This window comes from Hibiscus syriacus, unplaced genomic scaffold, assembly GCF_006381635.1.
Source record: "Hibiscus syriacus cultivar Baekdansim isolate YM2019G1 unplaced genomic scaffold, ASM638163v2 tig00111834_pilon, whole genome shotgun sequence".
Lineage (NCBI taxonomy): Eukaryota > Viridiplantae > Streptophyta > Magnoliopsida > Malvales > Malvaceae > Hibiscus > Hibiscus syriacus.
Window position 1 is genome coordinate 297,945 of NW_024063192.1, and position 18,985 is coordinate 316,929.

The 18,985-nt window shown below is 34.6% G+C and overlaps 1 protein-coding gene and 2 pseudogenes across 1 annotated transcript; all 3 read right to left on the reverse strand.

The window, feature by feature from the left end:
• Positions 1-1,468: 1,468 nt before the first annotated feature.
• Positions 1,469-5,621, reverse strand: LOC120171512 (annotated as a pseudogene).
• Positions 5,622-6,645: 1,024 nt separating this feature from the next.
• LOC120171479 (ribonuclease E-like) lies at positions 6,646-7,847 on the reverse strand. The gene is made up of 2 exons (XM_039179186.1): positions 7,148-7,847; positions 6,646-6,839 (listed from the first exon to the last, which is right to left on the reverse strand). Exons 1-2 carry the CDS (start codon positions 7,779-7,781, stop codon positions 6,832-6,834), a joined length of 642 nt encoding a protein of 213 aa, XP_039035117.1. The 5' UTR covers positions 7,782-7,847; the 3' UTR covers positions 6,646-6,831.
• A 265-nt stretch (positions 7,848-8,112) lies between these two features.
• LOC120171668 lies at positions 8,113-12,055 on the reverse strand (annotated as a pseudogene).
• Between the last annotated feature and the right edge of the window lie 6,930 nt (positions 12,056-18,985).

Consider the following 18,985-nt stretch of genomic DNA (forward strand, 5'->3'; position numbering starts at 1 on the left):
TCTAAATTTTCTTCTATTAGTTATTTATTTTACCGATGGTGCCCACCCTTAAATATTCCATGTCCACCCTGAAATATGAGTTTTCTTCGATTAGTTAGTTATTTTACGGACGGTGCTCACCCTGAAATTTTATTTGTGCTCATCTCATTTAAAAATTTTATATTGTTAACATATGTATGTCTACCCTAAAAAATATTTCTGAATTCGTCACTGTTTGTCGGTAACTTATATCTTCACGATAATAACATTATATGCTACATTATCATTTACATACACAAGACATATGTCATATCATCACTTTATATGTGGCATGTAACAAATTACTACTTGTGTATATGTCATGTGTAACATGCGTATGTTATCACTCATGCATACATGGCATGTGTCACATCTTTTTATGTTTAGTGTCGTGGTTGATGGTTGTATGTTTGGATGGTTAAATAAATCCATGGTGCATCTTTTTAACAGACTTTTGTCTGATGAAGAACTACTACCGATAATTGGGAAAATTCATCCATCAGAGCGGAACTATGCAAAACAACAATCAGATTACATCATATCACAGGTACTTACGACACCAAAGAATTGAGAAAACAAGTAGTTGCAATATGTAATGAAATGAAATATTAGGTGGAGATAACTCTCAACCAATGCTTGTGGTTCTAGCCTCTCCTTAAAAGGAATAAAGTTTAGTTTAGTGTTTCAAATCCCTTGTTTATCTTATTCTTTTGTGTATTGCAGGCGGATTCTGGTAAAGATGGTCGCTTAAGCTTAATTGAGATGATCGAGAAACCGTATGTATTTTATAGTGCCATCTTCAGCGAAGATGAAGATGAAGATTACGAATATCACAATGAGTTTCGCTAAATGCTAATTTCATGATAGGCAAGTCTATTTTATTACACCTGGATAAGTCTTTAATCCTTGAAGAATTAGTCAACTGCGTTGCTTGCTTTGTATTTTAGCCTTTGTTTGTGTCTATCATCTGCTTTTGCAGTTTGAGTAACAGATCTCTTTTTACTGTAACTTTGCAGGACAAAAAAGACAGCAATAGGTTTCAATCATTCGATTTCTTTTCTTGCAAAATTGCATTCTTAATAGAATTAGTAAACCTAAATTTTTGTTTACAGTTTTAATTTTTTTTTTCTAAGAGAGGGAACCCTCAGAAAATATGAGGATGTCAGTTATTATTTTACTAACGCATGAATCGCCTTTGTCCCTGATGAAACTCATGATTGGTTGGTCAACTTGTCAGCAATTTCTTTCTTGCCTGTAAACACATGACGTCTTGCATTACGGCAAATCAAAGTTGTAAAAACGGAAAATCTAGAGCTCAAAGATGAACAGATGAAAAATTTTATTTTATTTTCTTTGCATTCCATTCCATTTATTTGGTTATTCAGCCACAAGACAAATCCATGTTTATTACTTGTTATGGTTGTCCAACATTTGATATTCAACAGAGAATTCTAACTTGGTTGATCGAAGTTGCAATGGAAATCAAAACAAAAAAAAATGATTATAGGGAAGGAGGAGGAGGAGGAGGAGAGCCCCATCCACCACCACCGGGAGTTAAAATCTTAAGAATTTCCCCAGCCTGCACCTCCACTGTGTTTTTGCCTCCAAGGTAGATTCTTCTTTTATCTTTTGTTATAAGATAGTTGGCTCCACGAGCTCCGTTTGCTCCTCCTTTTAGCCCTCTAGGTGCATGTACTCGCCTCTCTGAGAGAATGCTAACCACAACCGGGCGCCTGAACTCGATTTCCCTCACGAGTCCTTCAACCCCTTTGTGATGTCCTGCTCCCCCGCTATTCTCCCTCAGTCCAAATTAGCGCAAGAGTACTGGATACCTCTGCTCGAAAATTTCGGGATCGGTCATTCGAGTGTTTGTCATATGGCACTGGACTCCACTTGTTCCATCCCAGGTCGGACCAGCCCCACTTCCTCCTCCGATTGTTTCGTAATAACCAAAAGTATTATCCCCAAAGGTAAGGTTATTCATACATCCCTGAGAACAAGCACAGGCCTGAAATGCAATCAATGCTACATCAGTTACTCTCTGAGATGTAAGAACATTGCCTCCAACTACAGCAGCTTTATCGCTTGGAGAAAGTAACGAGCCTGTCGGTACATGGATTTTAACCGGAACCAAACAACCTTGATTAAGAGGAATATCGACATCAACCAAACAACGGAGGCAGTATATGACAGCTGCAGCAGTGACTGCTTCTGGAGCATTCCAGTTACCGTAAACTTCAGGGCTGGTTCCACTAAAATCGAAATCTGCTTCCCCTTTGTTAGAATCAATTGTGAGTTTCAAATGAATGAAAGACCCGTCATCCATGCAGTCCTCTTCTTCTATCATTGCCGAGTTCCTCTTGCCCAACTCAGTTGACTCTGCAGAAATTCTTGCAGCAACTGACTTGAGCATCTCTCTCACTGCTTCTTCCGCATTAAGTTGCACATAAGTCATGTAAGACTGAACAGTTTCTAAACCATACTGTTCGATGAGTTCTTTGATTAGAGTGATTCCTCTCTGATTAGCAGCCACTTGTGCTCTAAGATCCGATAGGTTATCTTGAAGTCGACGTGTCCCCGGGATTTTTTGAGAATATTCATCAGCACCAGTAAACTTAAGTAGTTTGATTATTCCTTCTTCTTGGAAGATCCCCTTTTCCACTAGTTTAAATGCTTTTATGGCAGCTCCTTCTTCCCATATAGACTTCGAAAAAGGAGGCATGCTTCCTGGTGTAACACCCCCAATCTCAGCATGATGCCCTCTACTTGCCACAAAAAACTAGCTTCCCATTATCAAAAACAGGAGTTATCACAGTTATATCAGGAAGATGGCTACCTCCAGCACAAGGATGATTAGTTACGAGAACATCTCCTTCATTCAAATTGACACCCCAGTATTTGAGCTGCCAACGAACTGTACTGGACATAGCTCCAAGATGCACCGGAACATGAGGAGCATTGGCAACTAGTCCCCCATCCGGACCAAAGAGAGCACAAGAGAAGTCTAGCCTTTCTTTGATATTAGTAAGATAGAAGTCCGCTGCAATGTTCGTCCCATCTGTTCAGCTATTCCCATGAATCTGTGATTGAAGATAGAAAGCTGCACAACATCTGCAACCTTTTCAGCAACTTTTACAATGTTCACGGTAGACTCAATTTTAATCTTAATGTTTCCGTATTTGGTTATAATAGCTTTACATTTTGGTTCTACTATCACTGTACTGCTCCCATTCATGATGATCGCAGGACCGGGCATGACATGCCCACATCCCAGATTCTCAAGTTTGAACAATGGTGTATCATGCCATCCATTCCCAAAAAAGACCTTGTAGTGGCCTTCAATTTTTGGAGAGCCAGAAACAGGTTCAAGGGTCTGTGGTTTCAATATATTGGCTACTCCAATCCCACGTACTCGGACATCACATACTAGTATATTTCTATTCTGCAGCTTAAATCCGTATTCTTGCTGGAAAATCTTCTCAAATTCTTCAGCATAGTCAGATCCAGATCCATTTCAGCAGTACGTCTCTTACCATGATTGCTGTATCTGTAACTTCATACCTCAAATTCAAATATGTCTCGGTCTTTATATTTTCCTCTCCGAAACCTTGCTCTTGGAGCTTCTGCTTTACCTGGTTCAACAATATAGCTTCTCGACGAGAGGCCTCCACAACAGATTCGGAACCATAAACTGCAGCATAGGGAACTTGTGCCTCTTCTACAACATTGGCCAATCCCATTCCATATGCACTTAAGATTCCACAAAACCGATGAATAAGAACTTCCATCATACCAAGTGATCTAGCTATGGCACAGGCATGTTGTGGCCCAGCACCTCCAAAGCAAGCAAGAGCATGGTTCCTCGTTTCATGGCCCTTCATCTCAGTTAACTGACGTATTGGACGACACATTGTCTCATTGGAAACATTCACAAATCCCAGCGCAATTTCCTCCACTGTCATGTCCTTTGCAGATGAATCTTGGCTCTTTCTATAAGAATTTATTTGCTCTGCTAGCTTCTCGAATTCTTTCCTTGTTGCTTTGACATCTAGAGGCTGGTCTTCCTTTGGACCAAAGATTGCCGGGAAATAATCAGGAACAACATACCCAAGAATCAAGTTTGCATCAGTGACAGCCAATTCTCCACCTTTCCTGTAACACACGGGACCAGGATGAGCCCCCACCGACTCCGGTCCAACACGGAAAGCTCCAAACACGAACTTCAACTTTGATCCACCACCAGCAGCAACAGTGTTTATGTCAAGTTGAGGTGCTTGTATTACAGCACCAGCAATTTTAGTTTCCAAGACCTGTTCATAGCTTCCGGCATAACGGCTCACATCGGTTGATGTACCCGCCCATGTCAAATCCAATCAAAGGCTTCTCCGTTTCGAGTCCAAAAAGCGTCTGTGAGTAGCCAACAACTCCCCCAGCAGGGCCAGACAAAACAGCGTTGTGCCCCGAAAACCGACTTTCGGGTGCAAGCCCTCCATCAGACTGCATAAACAAAACATTCAACTTCGCAATGCCTTCATCGAATCGAGAAATGAAGCCCGACAAGTACTCTTTCACAACAGGGGTCAAATAAGCATCCACACTGGCGGTTAAACCCCGAGGAACGACACGAACCATGGGAGTCAAAGCCGAAGACAACGAGACATGTCGAAAGCCCAAGCTCACAGCCAACTTTTCCACAGCCATTTCATGATAAGGGTAAGTGTATGAATGCATTAAAACAACAGCCAAACAACTAATCCCTTTCTCCAACAAACCCTTCAACAAAGGCTTCAAAGATTCTTCATCTAAACACTTGACAACCCAACAAGCTCACCAGAAACCCTTTAACAAATGACCCACATTTCTCCTCATCCCCCTTTTCCTCTTCAAGAGCCAACTCAACCCTCTCATCAACTTCAATCGCTTCCTCATAGAGATTCGATGGCTCGTTGCGGAGAGGTCGAAGATTGGGGACGAGACTGGTCCCCAATCTGTAACAAATCCTTGAATCCACGAGTGACACACAAAGCGATCCTTTCGCCTTTTCTTTCCAAAAGGGCATTGGTTGCCACAGTTGTCCCCATCCTTATCCATTCGATTTTATCAGTTGGATTTTGACGGTCCGGGGGATTTTCTGCCCCGTATACTCCTCGAGGATTCGTCTGATTCCTTCGATCGGAGCATCATCGTAGTTTGATGGGTCGACGGATAAGAGTTTAAGGACCCGACCATCGGAGTGGCCAGGAATCTCGGCGTAAACATCGGTGAAAGTCCCACCTCTATCGATACAAAATCTCAGTTTTTCCCCCTTGGCACTCCCCATTTCCACACACCCAACAGTGAAAAAAGAAGGAAAAATCCGGAAATAAAACAAGTGAAGTGAAAAAGATGAGATGACCCCAAGTTTCACAAACCTTGTAAAAACAACAACAAAGAAAAGGGGAATTGAATATGAAGAGATGAGAATAAGAAAAGAGATGAAGGAGAGAGATGGAGAGATACGTCACCTGTGAATGCGGCTTAAAAGATGATGGCGATTGGCGTTGTTGCAATGACCCTGCCTTCGTACATGACTTGTTATTGGAAAGTGAATAATGTGGTAGGCGGACTAGTGGCGGAGTTTATTATTTAATTCTCATTATTTTATTTTAGATTATTTACATGATTGATAATTAAATACTAAACATATAATTTACTCTCATTTAATAATTAATTAATAAACACAAACCAATTTTTTTATTGGTTAAACAAACCAACTAATAATACAATACTACCCTTTTATATTTATTTCGATTTTCTTAAACATCATTATATTGTAGGTTTATTACAAAAATGATTTTTTTTAGGTAAATTATATCATATATCAATAAATTTCATACAATCTATCAGTTATATTATTAAACTTTCATTTTTTTTTAAATTTTTAAATATTTAAGCAAGCTTTTGACTTTTCGAACAAACTCTTTAAATCTCTCAAATTTGAGAAAACCCTTAAACCGCTAAAAATAAACTATTTTGTTTAATTTTATTGATTTAGGTGGATTTAGTGAAAATCTAATAAGAAGAAAGATGAATAAAATATAAATATTTTAATATCAATTTTAACATGAAAGACAACTAATGAGATACGATGATTTAATGTAAGTGACGACCAAAATACGTCATTATTTGAGCTCAGCGCGACTAGATTACACCCAGGAAGTGTTGATTTCAAAAGATAAAGTTTTTGGTAACAAAAAATATTTTTTTTTAAAATGATTTAAAATTATTTCCACACAACAAACCCTAAGCTGACCTATCCCTAAGCCCTGCACTCGGCTATTCGCCAATCCAATGATGCCACATTGCATTGGGGGGAGGGGGAGCAAAATATATAGGAAGACTCCGTCTCTCCTAAGAGGGGACGGATAATCTCTCTTGGCTCTTCCCCATTTCTCCCACCCTCCCTGGGAGAAGGAAGCCGAGTCCGAGTCCTTATTTCAGGCCACCATCATTATTAATTAGTAAAATAAAACATTCATCATGTATAACACAAATGGAAGAAACCTGTAGACATACAAATCATGATTTCCAAATCCTTTTTGCACAGGAAATATTAATTGTGTCGACAAGTATTCACTGTTGAAGTTACACAACACAACTGCAAACCATAAGCGATAGCGGTGTTCTATGCATGAATGATCTTTCAAGAAAACGTAGAGGCAAAAATGGAAAATGAAGACTTTGTAAAATGAAAAGAAAATATGATAAAACCTTGAAGTGTATGGTGCCATTACATGAAGATTTAATGCCTGCAAGGCTGCTTTAAGGAGGTTCTCATTTCCCTGGAAGATATCAAAACAATATGTTATAACACAAGCAGCAGCCAATCAATACATGTTTGCCACTTTTCCCCTTATCTACCCAAAGCTTTTATTTTGGTTAAACTCAGAGGAAGTTAACATAAACCCTAAATCAAATTAGTTAAGAATATTGAATCAGGGAATGAATCTTTCTACTAAAAACAACAAATCAGTGACTTAACAGTGCTAAGATTGAATGGAGATGCAGTTCAATAACACTTATAAATTCCAAAGAGATGCAATTCAAAAACATCAAAAGAGTTTTTTCCTGAGGAAATTGAAATACGTACTAAGTTTTGTTTCTTTTTTTCTATGTTTGGGATCATCGTCATAATCGGTATAGTTATCACCGGAATCGGAACCGATAAGATCATCATCGTCATCAGAGGCAGGGGAAGGATCAAGGCGAGCAGCGTCCTTCGCCCATTGGATCACTCTCTCAACTTCATCTTCCTCATCATCTTCGCTGTCGGATTTTTCTAGATCGATGCTAAATTCGTTAGTAGTAGCAGCAGTAGAATTAGAAGAAGAAGAAGACAAGGACGCCTTGAGAGCAGCGAATCGTGCGGAGAGATCATCGCCCAACACAGCCTTCAATTCGTCGTCAACATCACCGGCAACAACAGCCTTTGATTCTCGCTCCTTTTTATCCCCGTCTTCCTTTTGCTCCAGTTGTGGTTTCGGCAGCTGAGTTGGAGGAGGTGCCGCTGATTGCTTTGTCTGTTGCGGATGGGAAGAGGAAGGTCGGGATCGAAGGGCCTGGAATCGGCGGCGGAGATCCGGATTGAGATAATCGGGTGCCACACGGGACATATGGCTGTCAACAGCGAGTTCTAAGAGCATCTCATCCTGCGCCGCTTGCAACAGCTGCTCCACCGCATCGGTATCCGCCGTTGCGTCGGAGCTCTTCTTTCTTCCGCTCATTTTTATTCCCTTGACGTTAACATTTCCTGCTCTCTTCAGTCTTCCTTTATCACCTGGTTCTGATTCAAATTTGTTTCAGCGCCAATATTGTAAATATCTACATCGTCCTCGTCCTTTCTGGTAATTTCAAAAAATCATAATCTAATTATATGATATTTTTTATGGGTTACCAATTAAGCTTAAATTATTAAATAAGAAATATCAAAAGATCAGTTCTCGGAAATTAAGGTTGAAGGACTAAATTACTAAAACTAAAAATAAAGGGATCAAATTCTAAATAAAAAAGCCGAGATGATTAAACCATCTATGATCCTCATGCTTAATCAAAGCATTGATTTTACTTAAATGTCACAGCTTTTCTTAATTCAACAAAAGGTATAAAATCCTATGAAATTATTAAACATCTCAAATTGCACTCGACTTTGAGAAATACATCCCTTAAAAGTGAAACCAACAGCCATTGAAATTTTGTTTCACCAGCTCCAATAAAAACACCAATTTCACGTACAAAACTCAATCCTTCAATCTTCAACCCAGAGTTCTAAATGGTGAATTTGATCCAAGAAACTAGAACTACTTTCGAACTGCATTTTTATGTGGGGAAAACACAATTGAATCACCCCACAGTCAATCCAAAGCCAAATTTGTAGTCTTTCTTCCTATGATCTATCTGCAAATACACAAATAAAAATTGTTTAGCATAAAGGACTAAACAAAAACATCAAAACAGCTACAAATGTCTCTCTTTTATCTTACTTCCGCAGAGAGAATGAAGTTTAGGCCCATATTCAGTCGCTCTTCCAGATACGAAGTTGTGCATCCATTCGAATCGATCTTTCCCCTCAAACGACACTGGAGATGTGGGAAAAAAATGATTGACCGGAATGTGATCCAGTTAAATCGATAAAGACTGCATCTAAAACAAAGTGTTCCTTTTGATGATCCAGAACGGCAATACGGTGATGCAAAATAACAATATAAATGCTGAGTTCTAACTTCTATGGGCATGCAGAAATATTAACGAAAATGTAGCAACCAAAAGTTACCTGTCTAAGGATGTAATCGTAGCCGACACTTGCAGTTACATCTTTTGACAAGTAGTTATACATGAAATCTGACGCAAGAGAGACCTTGATAGAAATAAATATTCGTGAGAATTTGCAGGAAACAAATTGCAATATTATTATACGAGAGAAAAGAAGTCTTACCTTATCAGATACCTTCTGAACATAGCTCAAAGCAACAATCCCAGTATTTGCAACTTGCCCTGTGGCAACCTGGAGTCGAAGAGAGCTTGGTTGGTACAATACACGTAAAGCAAACAGAGGATAATTCCACATCTCGGCAGGTGTAAGGGGGGAAAATATTAGGGAGAAGCCAATAAATTATTTTATGGATTAAAAGTCGGATTAGGAAGAAGGGTTGCCAATATCCAGGGACCAAATAAAGAGTATTTTTGAATATCTAAAACCTTTATGGAGCCTTAAACGCATAACCAAGATCTTTTATGTTTATAACACGTGCCCACTTGGGGTCATCAAAATTTGACCTAGAAGTTTAATGTGCTAAACATTAATCATTATATTAACTAGTTTTGAATGCACATTCACTTTGCCATCAGAAAGGCAGCAGCATTATACCATGTAATTGATTCCAATGACTTGGTTTGCCCAGAGGCCATTGAAAAGAAAGAAAGAAAGGAGTTTGTTTAGGGATATAAAATTTAAGTTACACCCCTACTTTTGCAACATGTCTAAAAACATATTTAGAAGTAATCGAAAAGCACCCACTAAACATTGGAAAAATAAATATCGACAAGCCAATGATTAACGAAGAATTACATTACCATCTTATCTGTTTCATATCGGGCAGCATAACCAATGCCTGACTTTCGGTGCTGACCGGCCCAAAATACTTCACCCCCCAAGGAAAAATGTGGTGTCACACTCTGCGCAAATATGGTTAAGATTCGGTATATTAATAACAACAGACAGAAGCATAATTGCAGAGGTAGTGGAATCAACAGAAGACTGACAATTAATGTATGTGATGCATCGTTAGACCAGGAAGCAAAATGCACAATGCAGAAGGCCTTCAGTGAAGATCTAGGACTCTAGGTTGCTTATATCATTATTAGGTATCAATGTACCTTATAGCATTTTTTATTGAAAGGAAGGTACATTATATCAATACAAGAGATTATAATTCCACATTATTTTGAGTCTAGGTATAATAAAAGTGACTTTTCTAGGTATCATGATCATCCAATAACTTGTTCATTATGCTAAGTTATGCTCTCTCAGATGACTTCAAAATAATAGTGTGGCTTCAGATGATTTACCTGGATATAGTTAGCACCAAATAAGGCACCATTTCCCATTTGGAACTGAGACCTGAAGTCTTTACCCTTTCCAAAGAAAAAAAAAATGTCAAAACTCAAAAGACAAAAAACAAACTCATATTTCTTGGCAGCAAGCCCAAGCTACCTCATAAGTTCTGTTTCAAGCACAAAAATAATGAATAAACTCAAAAAAAAAAAACAGGTACCACGCTTGCAAAGATGACACAAACAAAAATATACACAGATGAAAGCAAACTAGGCAAGATATAACACAGTTTAAGAGTGACTGACCTTGTAATCAAAGTTGAACATGCCATGTGACATATGAGGCTCATTCGTGAGCTGGAGCAGGAAACAAGAGACTCTCAATGAGCTTACACAAGAAAAAAAACATAGTCTGCAATTAAACAGGAAAGGCAAACGACTAAATAATAAATGAGAACGTGATTTACTTGAGCATTAGCCTTCACAGTAAGATTGTCTGTCAAATCGCATTTCACTCTTGCATTGAGTCTACCATCAGTCAGCACCTCCCAATAAGCATCAACTAGAACACCATAATTGATACCACTTTTAACTTGATTTATTGGATAAAAATTGAAGAAGAGAGGGTGGCTTGGAAGAATAGAGATAATGAGAGAAGCCACCTACATTGGGGTCAATGAAATTGGCACCAAACTCATAGTGAGCAGTAGGAATTTTAATGGTTTCAGAAGATTGAGAAGGAATTTCTGTTGGGCCCATAATGACACTGAGAGATGATTGGGAGCAAACAGATAACAGAATTAACTAAGATAGAAGAGAAAGGACTCAAGAAAATGTTGTAATAGAAAAATTAATGAATATAGAAGATGCTGAAGCTACCTGTGACTGAGAGAGAATTTCTGATTTAGCCCTTTGGTGAAATCAAATCGCAATCCTTCAAAGTTTCTGGCTTCAGAGACACTGCCAAACATTTTCAAGCAATAAATATTCATTTTTCATCAAAAGAACAGATTTTAACCACTGTTTAAGCACCACCTTCTTTCGTAATCCCAATATGCATCAGAAGAAATAATTAACAGGACAATAAACTTTGACAGGCGCAGGAGTATGAAAAAGGTTCCAAAGAAAATATGCTACCAGAGAAAGATATTGAGCACACATCTCAAAGAACAGAGATTTACAAAAATAAAAAGAAACCTTAACTGAACCTCAAGAACTCAACAACATTTCACTAATAAATCTTAGTAGTGTACCAAACACTACTCCACTATAATGCCACCTTGGAAATTGGGTTGTTATCAAGTAATATGATTGTTCATTTTATGAAAACCCAAAGAAACAGCTTCCCCGAATTTTAAGAAGCAATTGCTTAGAAAGAATGAGAGATACTCGCATTATAAAAAAAATAACCCATCATTTCCACTAATCAGAGCAACTAGGGCTCCAAGAAAGGGACTTCTGTTCAGAGCCGAAAGCTAAATCGGTATCCCCTCATTTCAAGTAACTTCACCATCACCATCACTAGACACTAGTCAAGCTGTTAAACCATTAAATTCCACATACACCTATAGATCAAGAAACAACCAATGGAGTTTCTTTTTCTTTCTTTCTTTTTTCTTTAAAGATGATAAAGATTAAAGAACCGCATCCATGATCTAAACATACAGTTACAGTCAATAAAGAAAACCCATATATAAAATGAAGTGAGGAGGAGAAGACTAACTAAGAGCTTCGCGGTGGAGTTCTTCATAAGGAATAGGGCAAGGGAGATTCATGTAATCGGTTTTCTCGTCTTGTTTGGTGTGAGCCGTGTGGGAAACATCGGCCGGAACCGCCGTGGTACCAGGAGGTACAAGCCCCGCCATTTTTTTATCTCTTGAGGAATCTGCCGCAAAATCAAACAGCCGCAGGCAAGAGAGAGGGTAAGGCTGAAGAACAAATGGGGAAGGGGCAGTCAAGCAACGCTTATCATACGGGTTTTAGCCAAGGTTTTATTTAGGTCGAATAGTTGTTTGGACTCCTCAACTATGACTAAATTTTGAGATTTAATCCTTGTATTTTCATTAGCATAATTTGATCACTACATGTTTTGTTTCTAAAGTATAATTTTTGTTCCGTTCTAATCCTCGAATTTTTTTAAAAAAACATACCCAATGTTTTGTTTAGGTTTTATTTTTATATATTGTCATTAAAAACTTAATAAAAATGTTGGTGTGCTATTTTTATTATTTCAGTGACGACGTGATATTATCTTATGGTGACACGTTAATGTCAACGTTAAGTTTTAACGGTAGGTATCAACGTAAAACCTAACCCTAAACTGAACATTATGTGTGGTTTGAAAATAAAATAAAATTTGGGTATCAAGATAGAACAAAGGTAGTAGTTTACCCATATTATTATTAGTTAATTTAAGGGTAAACTATATATGTGACCACTTAACTATTATCTCTTTTCATTTTAACCAATAATTTTTCAATTTTATCACTCAGACCACTCAACTATTTAAATGAAATTGATGTTTATAAACGAGTAAACATGTTTATAAACGAGTCAATAACCGAGCTTTCAAACAATTTTGTTCGTGAACATAAACAAATAGGCACACACCTCTACTCGTGTTGTTATTTATAAAATGAATATAAATTTTGTATTTATACTCATTTTTTTAACTTAATAAATGAACGTTATATGAACAATTCATAAATAATTCATCGAATATTATGTTAATTTACACTTCTATCTAAGAACATTAAATTTATAAAATATCTAAGTTTATAGACTAATATAAGAAAAAATTATTCTCTCCGTCCTATTAAATTTGTTCATTTTTCATTCTTAAAATTATCTCATTCAAAATATGTTAGTAAAAGTACAAAAAAAAATAACACTTATATTTTATTTTCGATCTATTTAAGACAAAACATGTAAGAAAACAATGGATGTACAAATGAAAAAGATATCCAAATTGATTCCAATCAAATTGAATATATTTGTTTCAGTTTTGTTTAAATTTAAATATTTATATTGTTATGTTATTTAATAAGTCAAACATAATTATAATTATAATAAAAAATAAAATTAAATAAAATGTAAAATTACGAGATTAAACCATAAATATAAGAAATTTATTGTTAAAAAAATAAAACTATATAAGTAATTTATAATGAATGGTGTCATAACTTTATCCGAGGCTAAAAAATAATAATTTTAAGTGCAACCGAAAATTTTATAAAATTCATAACATTTTGAATTTGACGCAACTAAAAACAGTTATTTTCTTGTTATCAACAAAAAAATGTTACATTCGTCATAACAATTTTTTATTTTTAACCGAAAATGCTATTTTTTTTTTGTAACATTCTAAGTTAAACTAAAAATATTAAAGAAAATAATATTTTAAATTATATATAACTTAAAATATTACAATTTTTATCATATATTCAATTACGCTTGAAATTGTAATTTTTAACCTTAAATTAAACCGACTCATAGTAGAACTTTTAGAAAAATTTAAAAATTACAACATATTATCCTTTAGAAAAATTTAAATATTACAAAATAAATAGATTATATAAATTAAATTTTAATAAGTAACCTTTATAGTTTATATTTAATTCATATAGGTCTTAAATATTAAATTAAAAATAAATTTTAAAAAAAACTTTTAATTTATTTAATTTATCCCTTTTTTTAAATAATGTAATCCTTTTTTTTAAACCACATACAACAATAACAACAAAACCCTATTCTCATATGCAATGGGATAAGGGGGAGGTAAGGTAGTAGGCTGCCCCCGACACCAAGTAGATAGCAGCTTCTGTGGAAGACCTCCGGCAATAAAAAAATTAAAAATAAAGATAAAATACAATGCACCCTCCTGACCGCATTTGACGGTTGTCGCCTAAGAACATGCCCAAACCACCGTAATCTTCCCTCCCTCAATTTTTCGGATACATGCACCACCCTCAAGGACATCCTAATTACAGAGTTTGGTGTCATGTCTCACAGAGTCCTACCACATAGAAAAATATTTTTCAAAAACTTGGGTCCTTAAGTGGGTATTTGGGCTTGCTGATAAGGGAACCCATGAGTTTCCCTTAACATATGAGAAATGATCCACGTGAAAATGATGTTGAAAGTTAAAACATAAAGTCATATGATAATTAAAATTGAATAGGGATGGCAATATGACCCGAACTCGACGGGGAAACTCGAGTTCGGGTCGGATCGGGTTGAATGATAGCGTGTCGGGTTCGGGTTTGGGGATTTTTTTTCATGGATTTTTTTCAGGTCGGGTTCAGGTTCAGGGCAAGGTATCCCCGCCCCGCCCCGCCCCGACCCGACCCGATTATATATATATATATATATATATATATATATATATATATATATAATATTTATATATTAATTATATATATAATATTTTATATATTTATATTAATATATAAAAATATTTTCGGGTTCGGGTTCGGGTTTGGGTATAATATTTTGGGTCGGGTTCGGGACGGGACAAAAAAAATCCCCGACGGGGCGCTCCGATAAAAAAACCCGTCAGGGATCGGGTCGGGGTCGGGGACGGGGATTCGTTTTGGGTTCGGGGATGGAGTGAGCAAAACCCGCCCCGAACCCGACCCGTTGCCATTCCTAAAATTGAATGAGGGACAAAGAGGTGTTCAAAAGATGTTCTTTGGTGGTTTTGAGACATCATATGTGATCAGTGACGAAGGTAAGATTCCAACTTAAGGGGGCAAAACATAATTAATCATAAAAAATGAGAGGGCAAAGTATAACTAATCATAGAAAATGAGGGGGCAAAATTAAAATAAATTAAAATTTAAATCCCTAACTTAATATTTTTCCATTAGTTTTTTAATAATAAAAAAATGGTGGGAGAGGAGTGGCCCAAGAGCATAAGGTGGATCCATCCCTGAATGTCATGTGTTAATTGATAATTGACATTAATAATGATAACGGGTTGTGTTAGATTAGATTTTTAATTCATTAAATTTGATTTAAAAATTAATTCTTTCACTTATTCGAATTGATTTAAATTTAGAGGATTATTATTCGATCTTAACCCGATTTGATGTTTAAGTTAAAATTCATATATGATCATTGATCACAATATCTTCGATTTTTTCTCATTATAAATCTAATTCGATCTCAACTTAACTATATTTTAAAAAATAACTTTATATGATGCATGATCCATCACTACGTATGATTGATAATTGTGAATGATAGTGTTCAACATGATATTATGTACAAGTTGAGTCCGTTTGATCTTCTATCCATTTTACTTAAAGATGTTGATCGAACGAAATATGTGTCGTGACTAGGCCTAAAGGTGTAACAAAATTAAACATATTTAATGACAAGTATGAGTGTTTAAACAGTTAATTCGCTCACTAACTGAATCGAATTAATCGAATTTTTTTTAACCGTTAATCGAACCGAACTTTTTTTAAAAATATTAACTGAACCTAATAAAATTCAGTTATTTCGGTCGGTTAACCGAATTTTTTATAATTTTGTAATTAGATTAATTTAAATATAATAGATGCATATTTTTTATTTGAATTAAAAATTAGTTAGGTATTTATAATTTAATGAGTTTAGTGTGATTAAAAATAATGAGTATTAATTTTTAATGGGTTTGAGTTTAAAACATGTTTATAATATATATAAGATTTAATAATTTCAGTTGATTAATTGATTTCGAATTGAATTAACCATTAACCGAATAATGAAAAAAGTGTTAACAATTTCTCGACCGAACTAATTCGATGACTGATCAAATTAATCGAACTAATTCAATTCGATCGATTAATTAGATTTCAACCGAATAATGAACACCCGTATTTAATGTACATATACTGATGAGCAAGGCCGAAATTAGGGTTTGACAATACCTCTTATGCCCTATTAATGAAAAAATTGGACACCTTCTAAAACCCCAAATGGAAGCAAAATAGTATTAATTGAAGACCTTGGTTTCATTTTAAAAAAAGGAAATGTCGACAATGCTGTTTTTATTTATTTATTAATTTAGACTGATAGTATTTATTATAAAATTGTTAATTATTTGATAATAAACGTTCAATTATTATGATGTACTTGTTATACTCGAACCTATAATATCTAGGAACAACAACAATTATTTTAACTACTAAAATAAGTTAATTCGTTCCATAAATATTATAAATTAGAGTTTAGATGAGTTTGATTAACTCATGTCATTTTAATTGCTCGAACTCAATGTCTTAAATAATAACAATAACTGTTTTACTATTAATGTCATTTGGTTCGTGCAAAATAGATGTTAATATTTTTTTTGTTGCCCTTTCGATTTCAAGGTTTTGTCTTGATTAATTCGGATCGACTCGAATTATACACTTAATTTTGGTGGGTAAATCTCATAGCAAGGTTTTTTTGCATACAGAAATACTTGAACTTGAAATATTACTTTAACGATATCAAGTTACTTACCACTTGAACTAATTATTAATATAGTATAATCATTTTGTATATATGATTATAAAAATATGATAGATTGATAAGAAAATATTGGGCGGTGACCGATTTTATTACAATCGTGATGATAACTTTGGACCTCCTATTGTATGTCACGTATCACGTGCAAAATTGTGATCTTATTCACAACAACGATTCATTGATTCTTCCCCCCTATTTATAGTGGGACAGGGTCAAGATAAAACTGTTGATATATCATATAGATATGACTAAAATAATAATTAAATTTTAATTAATAAATTATTAATTTAAAATTAAAATAAAGAGATTAAATTTTGATTTATTTAAATTTAAAATTAAAATGAATTAAAAAATTTACATGTTACATAATAATTATCGATTTCGATGTTTTTTTAATCGATACTTTTCATAAATGCATCGACACTTATGTGTGCACCAGTTTGAGTTCTTCAATCAATAGTTTCAATGACACAAAATCCTAACTAAAAAAATAAAACTAAAACTGACATAACTTTATCCTATGAAGATAATAAGAGTATATCATAAGTTTGCGTTGAGAGATGTCTGTTTCTGAGTTTTTGTTCTTTGAGAAACTGATAACATGGTGGGTTTCCCAATCTTATTCTTTTGTTACTGTAAAGTTTTTGCTATTTTCTTACTAGGTTTTGCTTAAAGTATTCAACTTTTTGTATTAAAAAATGAAAATTCTGAAATAAAAATGATCACACAATCACACTTTTTTACTACCGGTTTTGTCATTTCAAGACCGATTTTGTCATATTTTTACTTGTTATATTGTTATGGATCAATACATTTTTATAAAGTATCGACACTTTATTGATGCTATAACTTATTTTCTTTTAAATTCCAAAAGTGTCGATACTTATAATAAAGTATCGACACTTTATTGACTCTATAACTTCTTCTGTTTTAAATTTTAAAAGTGTCGATACTTATAATAAAGTATCGACACTTTCAACATATCCGGTAGCTCTTTACCGGTTTTGTCATTTCGAGACCGGTTTTGTCATATTTTTACATGTTATATTATTGTGGATCGATACATTTTTATAAAGTATCGATACTTTATTAGCGCTATAACTTATTCTCTTTTAAATTCTAAAAGTGTCGATACTTATAATAAAGTATCGACACTATCAACATATCCGGTAGCGCTTTACCAGTTTTGTCATTTATAGATCAGTTTTGTCATTTTTTACCTGTTATATTGTTATGGATCGATACATTTTTATAAAGTATCGTCACTTTCAATATATCCGATAGCGCTTTACCTGTTTTGTCATTTATAGACCGGTTTTGTCATTTTTTTATCTGTTATATTGTTATGGATCGATACATTTTTATAAAGTATCGACACTTTCAATGTATCCGGTAGCGCTTTACATGTTTTATCATTTATATACCGGTTTTGTCATTTTTTTACTGTTATATTGTTATGGATCGATACATTTTTATAAAGTATCGACACTTTCAATATATCCGGTAGCGTTTTACTTGTTTTGTCATTTATAGATCGATTTTGTCATTTTTTTACCTGTTATATTGTTATGGATCAATATATTTTTATAAAGTATTGACACAAACCGACAAGCTAAGTTGGCCGATTGCCAAATTTTTTAATATTTCTTTATGATTTCCACTTATTATATTATTATTACTCAATAATTCCGGTAGCGCTAAACTGAATTTATCAAATATCTTTTAATATATCCGATAACACCGTATAATAACCGTATATTACTACACGTTCAATCCGATATTTATGAAGAAAATAATAATTTTTTTTCAGAGTGGCACTCCCCTCGATATGATATTCAATCTGTATTTGATTATAAAAATATACTGTAATATGTATATTTAATTAAATATTTTTTAATAAAGTTAGTTTATTTGTAAGAGTACAAGTGCATTTAACCGAATTTTCTCGTCTTTTTATTTTTTTGTTTTTATTGATCGACAATGGTACGTCTTTAATGTTAGTCGTTGATCGTAGGTATTTTTTATTATTTTTTTCTCTTCATATTGTACCTCTATTTTATTTTTTATTTTCAATAAATTTATATATATGGTATATTTTTATTAGTCTTTATGACTCGTTTTCTTCTGCCTTTTATGACAGGGTGTCTTCTGTCTTTTGGTATATTTTTTGTTCGTTTGGTTATTTTTTATTTATCTTTTTCTAAGGGCTGATTTGATGATTTGACATCGCCACAACTGATCAAGATGACAATTATCTGATGTCACGTTGATTTTTCTTGCTTTAGACCCTCAGATTGGATTTGATTATTAGATTTGCATTTATGGATAGCTTTTCACGTCGCTTGAGCCCTATTTGCGGTTTGTCGGTGGTCTTTCAATA

What these genes read in the sequence shown, in the direction of transcription:
- LOC120171479 (XM_039179186.1), bottom strand. Translation starts at nt 7,781, where the DNA reads ATGAGCGGAAGAAAGAAGAGCTCCGACGCAACGGCGGATACCGATGCG.